Source organism: Elephantulus edwardii, unplaced genomic scaffold, assembly GCF_000299155.1.
Source record: "Elephantulus edwardii isolate Elephantulus edwardi_28Jun2011 unplaced genomic scaffold, EleEdw1.0 scaffold00530, whole genome shotgun sequence".
Classification (NCBI taxonomy): domain Eukaryota; kingdom Metazoa; phylum Chordata; class Mammalia; order Macroscelidea; family Macroscelididae; genus Elephantulus; species Elephantulus edwardii.
The window spans coordinates 303,378-312,614 of NW_006400280.1; the positions used below are offsets into that span (position 1 = coordinate 303,378).

The following is a 9,237-nucleotide window of genomic DNA, read 5'->3' on the forward strand; positions in this document are numbered from 1 at the left end:
CTATGAGTCGCAGGCGACTCGACGGCACATAACAACAACAACAACAACAACAACAACAATTAACTTGGGTTTGGGCTTTTGTGATCAGGCCCAGAGCCTTATCAACATCCATTGTCCAGTGTAGTCTTTGGTCTTGTGTTTGCTTTGGTCTCTGCTATGGTCACCTTAAATATTACCAGTTTTCTCATATGTGATCAGGCCTGGGGGCAACTGCTATACTCTTCTTCCACAACAGATCTTTGAACCTTGTTTCCTGTGCCATTCTCATCATCTCAATAGGTATATGAATTTATTCCTGACTCTTCAAATTTATTGTTGTGCAGTGTTCCTGTCGTGGTAGCAAGATTTAACTCCTTTGACTATAGTAGATTTTGAAATTAGGGAGTGTGAGACTTCTTACTTTCTTTTTCTTCTTCAGTATCTTTTTGCTTATCTGAGTGTTTTTCCTGCCTGTATGTAATTGGTAATTGATTTTTTGCTATCTTTGAAAAATGATGCCAGTATCTAGATGAGAATGTATTGTATTTATAGATTGCTTTTGGTAATAATGCCATTTTTGCAATGTTCAATCTCATAATTCAAGAACATAGCATTTCTGCCCCCATTTATGTAGGTCTCTTTAGGCTCATTGTAGTGTTTCATCGTTTTCTTTGTAAAGATCTTTTGTTACTTTGGCTAGACTTATTCCTAAATATCTCATCTTATGGGTAGCTGTTGTAGATGTCATTGTTTTATTTTTTTTTCTCAGAGTTGTCTTTGTTATTGTAGAAAAGTCTAACTGATATTTGTATATTGATTTTTTTTTTACTTTTTTTCTTTTTCCCCCTTTTAAAAAATTGTATTAGTGTTAATGAAAGTTTACAGAGACTTAGGGTTTTCATTCATTCATTCACTGTTGCACTTTTCTCCCTGTCTACCTCTCCCCTCCAATTCGCTCTTCTGTTTGAAAAGTAAAAGAAAAATTTTCTCATTGTTATACAATCCCTTCCTCCAAGTCTACTCCACTGTGCAGCCTTCATTCTGAACTCTGGTCATAATAATAATTAATACCTAATCATTAAATACAAATTTTTTTTACAGAATTTTTAGCATTTTATGCATATAAGATCATCTGATATAGTTTTTCTTCCCTTTTGACAATTTGGGTGCTTTTTTTGCTTATTGCTCTGGCTAGGAATGCAATATAATACTGAATTTTTTAAAAAATCAATTCATTGCATTTGAGCCACAACCAACTCATAGCTGTCCCTCCAGCAAATTTACCATTGCTTGGATCAGGTGTACCTAACTTAGTCTTTAAAATTACATCTTTGCTGTTTAACACTTTAAAAAGGTCCATGAAAGCCCTAAACCATAAAAATAATAGAAACCAAATGAGATGAAGCTTAGAAGGCCTAGCCTATGGTTTAAATATGCTAGCAAATACAGCCAAAAATGCACAACAGGAAGAGGATAAAATTGATAAATGAGACCTTCTAAAGATTAAATCCTTGTGCACATGAAAAAAACGTTTACCAACAGAGTAAAAAGAAAACCTAGTGACTGGGATAATATTTGGCAATACAGTCTTAGACAAGGATCTCATAATAAGTTTCCAGAATTTGACAGGGCCTCCAGAAGAAAAAGACTGATAACCCATTTACAAAATGGGCAAATGACATGGAAAAACTTTTCTCAGAGGAAGCCATTCGGATGGCCAGCAGATACATGAAAAAAATGCTCTAAATCACTGGTAATTAGAGAAATGCAAATCAAAACCACAATGAGATACCATCTCACCCCAGTAGCAGTGGCAGATTTTAACAGGATAGCAAGCAGTAAATGTTGGAGAGGATGTCGATAGGTGGGAATGCTCATACACTGTTGGTGGGATTGATTGTAAAAATGGAACAACCACCCTGGAAGGCAGTTTGGTGTTTCCTCAAAAAGCTGAACCTAGAACTTCTGTAAGACTGAATTATATCATTGCTAGGAATATTTTGTATTTATGTGCTGTCAAGTTGACAATGACAACTCATACTGACCATTTAAGTGCTGCGCTATCATAAGCCAATCTCACTATCTCTGACTACCCTTATTATACCAGTTATTGTTTCAGTCCATCTCATCTGGGATCTTTTTCTCCTGCACTGTGCCTTTACTCTTTCAAGCATGATATCCTTCTCCAAAAACTGATCCCTACTGGCTACATACCCGAGGTATGTGGGATGGAGTCTCACAATCCTTGCCTCCAAGCAGTTTGGTTTCAACCTCTCCAGGTCAGACCTTTTAGTTTTCTTGGCAGTTTATGGTCTGTTCAGTACTCTTCTCTAGCACTGTAACTCAAAGGCATCGATATTATGGCTAGAAATATACCCCAAGGAAATTAAGATTGAGGCACAGGAGTATTCTATAAACTTTCATTATGATATTCTTTCTTGTCTGAGATGGTATTGCCAAATGTTTGTTCCCAGTCAGTAGGTTTTCTTTTCACCCTGTTGGAAAAGTTTTTGATAAACACAGGAATTTAATCTTTAGAAGGTCTCATTCATCAATTTTATCCATTCAGAATAGGCAAAAGACATGGAAAGAATTTTCACAAAGGAAGATATTCAAATGACCAACAGACTTAGGATAGAAACACTCCAAATCACTGGCAATAACAGAGATGCAAATCAAAACCACAGTGAGATACCATCTCACTCCAGTAGCAGTGGCAGAATTTTACAGGACAGCAAGTAATAAATGTTGGAGAGGATGTGGTGAAATAGGAACTCTTTTATATTGTTGGTGGGATTGTACAATGGTACAACCATTCTCAAAGAAAGTTTGGCTCTTTCTCAAAAAGCTGAACATAGAAATTCCGTAAGACCCAGCTATTCCATTGCTTGGAATATATCCCAAGAAAATAAGAACTGAGGCTCAAATGGAAACTTGTACACCAATGTTTATGACAGCATTATTCACCATCATAAGAATATGGAAATATCCTAGATGTCCAACCACAAATAAATGGATTGAGAAGTTGTGGTACATTCATACAATGGAATACTAGGCAGCACACTGGAGCAATGATTTTGTAAATTACTACCTAACTTGGGAGGAACTGGAGAGCATTATGCTGAGTGAACTAATTCAGTCTTATAAGGACAAATACTGTACATTATTGTAGACTGAGTATGAGGATCCAAGGCACGGGGTAGTGTGGAAATACAGTGGTTAGAATGAGTGGGGGGAGAGAATGCTAATCATGGGGTAAACAATTCTATGGTGGGTGGAGTGAAGGGTGAAGATCTTTTGTGAAAAACAATGTATTCAAACTTTGTAAATCAGAATAAAATTAAACAAACAAACAAGAACTGAGACATGAATGAAGATTTGCATAACAGTCTTCAAAGCAGTGTTGGTCACAATTGCAAGAACATGGAAACAGCCCAAATGTCCAACAACAAGTAAATGGATTGAGAAATTGTGGTATATTCACATGGTGGAATATATGCAGCACTTAGGAGCAACAATTTAGAAAAATACTACATAACATGGGAGAAACTGGAGAGAATTATACTGAATGAACTAACTCAGTCTTATAAGGACACATTGCATAAGACCATTATTATTTATTATTATTATTTTAAGTTTTATACTGGTTTACAAAGTTCATAAAGTTCATATACATTGTTTTTCACACTAGATCTTTCCCCTTCCTTTACCAGTCCCTTCTTCCACTCTATTATGTGGCCCTGTATATTCCACCCATCAAATTGTGTAACTCTGTGCTTAAGCCCCCCAACCCTGGATCCTCCTACACACTCCTTATACAGTATTTGTCTTTATAAGACTGAGTTAATTCACTTAGCATAATGCTCTCCACTTCCCCCCCATGTTAAGTAGTAATTTACAAAATCATTGCACCTGGGTGCTACATAGTATCCCATTGTGTGAATATACCATAATTTCTCAATCCATTCCATTGTGGTTGGGCATTTGGGCTGTTTACATGTTCTTGCTATGGTGAATAATGCTGCTATGAACATTGGTGTACAAGTCTCTGTGCCTCAGTTCTTATTTTTTTCAGGGTAAATTCCTAGTAGTGGAATAACTGGGTCATATAGAATTTCTATGTTCAGCTTTTTGAGGAAACACCAAACTGCCTTCCAGAGTGATTGTACCTTTTTATAATCCCACCAATATCATATAAGAATTCCTATTTCACCACATCCTCTCCAACATTTATTACTTGCTGTCCTGCTAAACTTTGCCACTTGTACTGGGCTAAGATGGTATCTCATTGTGGTTTTGATTTACATCTCTTATTGCCAGTGATTTGGAGCATTTCTTCATGTGTCTGTTGGCCATCCAGATGTCCTCCTCAGTAAAAAGTCTTTCCATGTCTTTTGCCCATTTTGTAATTGGCATAAGACCATTATTATAAAAAGAGATAACTAGTAAAATGTGTATGAACGTACAAGGGAAGGTAGGGAGGGAACAGAGGGGTGAGGATGGACAGAGGGGAAATCACAGGACTGCACAATTTGGTGGTTGGAGGGAGTAAAATAAATGGAAAAGATCCAATGGAGACATGAAGAGGTGGGATAATGATGGGCATAGTTCAGTGGTGATTGTTGTTATATACCATTGAGTTGCTTGCTTCTCATAGTGATCCTATGTACAAGACCCCTAAACCCTGATGTATCCTATGCCAACCTCATCATCTCTGACACACTCACTCCCACTACCCCAATCACAGAATCGATCTATCTCATCAAGGGTCTTCCTCCCCTGCACCGTCCCTCCACTCTCCCAAACATAATGTCCTTCTCCTTGGACCAGTCCCTCCTTGGAACATGCCCAAAGTATGTCAGCCAAAGCTTCAGAATCCTTGACTCCAAGGAGCAATCTGGCTTCACCCTCTCCAGGACAAACCTGTTTGTTCTTGTAGCAGTCCATGGTATATTCAACACTCTTCTCCAGCACCACAGCTCAAAGGCATCATTTCTCTTTCTATCATCCCTAGTCACTATCCACTCCTCAATGCATAGCATGTAATTGTGAAGACTATAGTGCGGATCAGGCGCACCTTAGTCTCTATCCTGACATCATTGCTCTTCAGTACTCTTTAGAAGTCTCTCACAGCTGACTTTCCCAATGCAATTTGTCTCTTGATTTCCTGGCTGCTGGTACTAAGAATGTTGACTGTGGAGCCCAGTAAACTGAAACTGTTAACTAGCTCAGTCTCTTCACCATCCATACTGATGCTGCCAGTTGGCCCAGTGGTGAGTGAGAATCTTTGTTTTCTTGATGTTGAGCTTCAATCTGTATTGAAGATTGCTGTCTCTGACCTTCTGCAGCAAGCACTTCAGGTTCTCCTCAGTTTCAGCAAGCAGGGTTGTGTCATCTATATAACGCAGGTTGTTGATGACTCTTCCACCAATCCTGATGCCACATTCCTCCTTGTAGAGCCCAGCATCTCAGAAGATCTGTTCTGCGTTAAGACTGAAAAGGTATGGAGACTGAATACATCCCTGGCTGACCCCCTTCTTGATTTTGAAACATGTAGTGTCTCCTTGGTCTGCCTCTTGGTCCAAGTATAGGTTTTGCATAAGCCCAGTCAAATGTTCTGGGATTCCCATTCTTCTCAAAGTCAGCCATAGCTTATTATGATTCACACAGTCAAAAGCCTTTGCATAGTCAATGAAGCACAGATAGACACTCCTCTGGTATTCTCTGCTTTCTGCCAAGATCCATCTAACATTAGCTATAATATCCCTAGTACCATGACCTCTTCTAAATCCAGCCTGCATATCTGGCAGTTCTTTGTTGACATATTGCTCCAATCGTTTTTGGATAAATTTCAGCAGAATCTTGCTTGCATGTGATAGTAACGATATTGTTCTATAATTTCCACACTCTGTTGGGTCATCTTTCTTTGGAATGGGAACAAATATCAATCTTTTCCAGTCAGTTGGCCAGCTGGCTGTCCTCCAGATTTCTTGGCACAACTTAGTGAGCATATCCAGGGAGCATCTGTTTGTTGAAATATGTCAATTGGTATGCTGTCAAATCCTGGAGCCTTGTTTTTTGCCAGTTCTTTCAGAGCAACTTGAACTTCCTCTTCATCACCTCAGGCTCTTGCTCATACATTATTTCATTAAATTCTTATGTCATACAATTCCTTCTGATAAAGTGACTCTGTATTCTCCTTCCATCTTCTTTTAATGCTTCCTGGATTATTTAACATTCTACCCAAGGTATTCTAGGTATTGGAACACTAGCCAGGGACACCGCAGACGCCATTGTCAGAGAAATAGTTTTGGGCCTGAGGGGCAGCCCTCAGGCCAAGAAACAAAAAATGTGCACTGGTCATGCAGGACACATCCTTCTCTCATGGAAGCCATCCTCTTGCATCAGCACTTGGCTACAAACAGAAGACAAGTGGTATTAACCCACGAGAAGTCAATCCTGGAGTGGAAGTTTAAGAAAAAATGACTTTTTCTCAGAACCTTCTGAGAAAAGAAGTTGATACTTGTACTTAGCGACTTTAAATTGAAGTCATACTAGCTGCATCATAAGAGACTGACAGCAGCATGATGTGTTCAGAATCACAGAAATTCTGATGGCTTGAGACTTAACGCCATCACAACAAGGGGGTTTTATTGTTAGCCCATACTTAACATGATATCAGAAAGAGAGCTTGGTGGTGGCTTTGTGGTAGGAGAAAAGTGGAAAATCTACTGTGAGATTAACTGCATCTGAAAATCTGTTGGAGGGTTAGCTATGGCTTAGTTCTGACTGGACACTATACAACAATATATTTAGAAAATGATTTGGCTAAAACATACCACCAAGTGGCTTTGTTCACAGTAGCAAAGAGTTGGAAACAACCTAAGTGCCCATCACCAAATGAATGGATAGAGAAGCTGTGGTGTATTCACACAATGGAATACTACGCTGCATTGAACCACAAGGAACTCATGAAATATTATTATATTATTAAAAATGGATGACCCTGGAGGACATTATGCTGAGTGAAATATCTCAGTCACAAAAGGACAAATACAGAATAGTGCCACTGTTGTAAAATGGGACTGACATAGGGGTTGAGTGGAGACTAAGAAAGATGGGATAAATTATGTATACTGCTTTGAAACAGATGAGAGAGAGAACTGTTGAAAAGGTATATATGATTAGGTATTACTGTCATGACATAGTCCAGAACGAAGGCTGCATAGTGGAGTGGACTTGGAGGGAAGGGATTGTATAACAATGAAAGAATTTTTCTTTTACTTTTAAAAGAGAACAACTGGAGGGGAGGGGTGAGCAGGGGAAAAAGTACAACAATGAGTGAATGGAAATCCAAAATTTCTGTAAATTTTCATTAACATTAATAATAATAATAATAATATACAAATAAAAATAAATCCTATTTTCTTTCAGGTGCGGTGTCTAAGAGACTATGGAGAATTTGAAGTTGATGATGGCACTTCTATTATATTAAAAAAAAACAGCCAGGTATTTTTTTTATAAGATGCTGTACTTTAAAATCTTTTAAGAGTGCTGAAGAAAATGTTGAATTCAGTAGTAAAAGAAATACTACCTTATTATGTTCATTTATGTGGGAGAAGGGTGGGCATCCTCCTTGCAGGTGATTTGCTGCCTCTGAAAACCCACTAGAGGGACAGCAATGGGTCATTTCTGGCTCGATGATACACAAAGCAACAGTGTGATAATTTATAAGTTAATCATTATGTTTAATACATACTGTCTAGTTCTTTTTCTAAATAATTGACTTGAAATAAATACTACATATAGTAAGAAAGGCTTTAGACTGTGTGAATTATAACAAATTGTGGTTAACCTTGAGAATGGGAATCCCAGAACACTTATTGTGTGCTTATGTGAAACCTATGTTTGGACTCTGAAGCAGTCCTCAGAACAGAATAAGGAAACACGGCATGATTCAAACTCAGAAAGGGAGTGCGTCAGGGATCTGTCCTGTCTCCATATCTTTTTAATCTATATGCAGAACAGATCATTCAGGAGGCTGGGCTTTATGAGGAGGAATGTGACATCAGGATGGGAGGAAGACTCAACAACAACCTACATTATGCAGATGACAAAACCTGTGTCCTGAAACTGAGGAGGACCTGAAGCACTTGCTGCACTAGGCCAAAGATTGTAGTCTTCAATATGGATTGAAGTTCAACCTGAAGAAGACAAAGATTCTCTCAGTTGGGACAATTGGCAGCATCATGATGGATGAAGACATTAGGTTGTTAACAGTTACAGTTTGCTTGGCTCCACAGTCAACACTCTTCACACCATCAATCATGAAATCAAAAGACTAATTGCATTAGATAAATCTGCTGTCAGGGACCTTTCCAAAGTACTGAGAAGCAACAGTGTCATTCTAGAGACTAAAGTGCACCTGATCCAGGCCATGCTCGTCACAGTTACTTGCTATGCATGAGAAAGCTGGATAATGACTAAGGATGACAGGAGAAGAATTTGAGTGCCTTTGAGGTGTAGCACTGGAGAAGTCTTGAACATACCATAGACTGCCAAGAAAACAAATCGGTCTATTTTGAAGAGGGTGAAACCAAGTGCCTCTTCAAACCTCTCCAAAGTGCTGAAGAACAACAGTGTCAGTCTGGAGATGAAGGTGTGCCTGATTCAAGCCATAGTCTTTGCAATTATTGCTGCATGTCAGAAAGCTGGACAGTTGCTAGGGATGATAGAAGGAGAATTGATGCCTTTGAGCTGTGGTGCTGGAGAAAAGTATTGACTATACCATGTACTGCTAGGAGAACAAACAAGTTCATCCTGGAGAAGGTAATACCAGGCTGCTCCTTGGAGGCAAGGAATCTGAACCTTTGTCTGACATACTTTGGACATGTTGTAAGGAGGGACCAGTCCTTGGAGAAGGATGTCATACTTGCGAGGGTGGAGGGACCGCACAAAAGAGAAAGACCCACATAGAGATGGATTGATTCAATGACTTGGGTAATGGGGATAGGAGTATCAGAGACAATAAGATTGGCACAGGATAGAGCAGGGTTTAGGGTTCTTGTAAGTAGGGTCGTTATGAGTTGCCAGCAACTCAACAGCACATAACAACAACAATGTGATTTTTTAAAAAATATGTTTTATTTTATTATTTTTGTGTGTGTGTACCGTCAAATCAGATCTGACTGGTATAGGAGGAGATTGCCTCTCCTTCTCCAGCAGAGCATCTGGTGGAACATATGATTTTTTTAGATG

The 9,237-nt window shown here is 38.8% G+C and overlaps 1 protein-coding gene across 1 annotated transcript in view; it reads left to right on the top strand.

Moving 5' to 3' along the window:
• Positions 1-9,237, top strand: part of LOC102869990 (DNA replication complex GINS protein PSF1-like) — a 76,473-nt gene that overhangs the window by 64,132 nt on the left and 3,104 nt on the right. Inside the window, exon 6 of the mRNA XM_006903188.1 lies at positions 7,414-7,488. Coding sequence (XP_006903250.1) covers positions 7,414-7,488 — 75 coding nt within the window. The remainder of the gene's footprint in view (positions 1-7,413; positions 7,489-9,237) is intronic.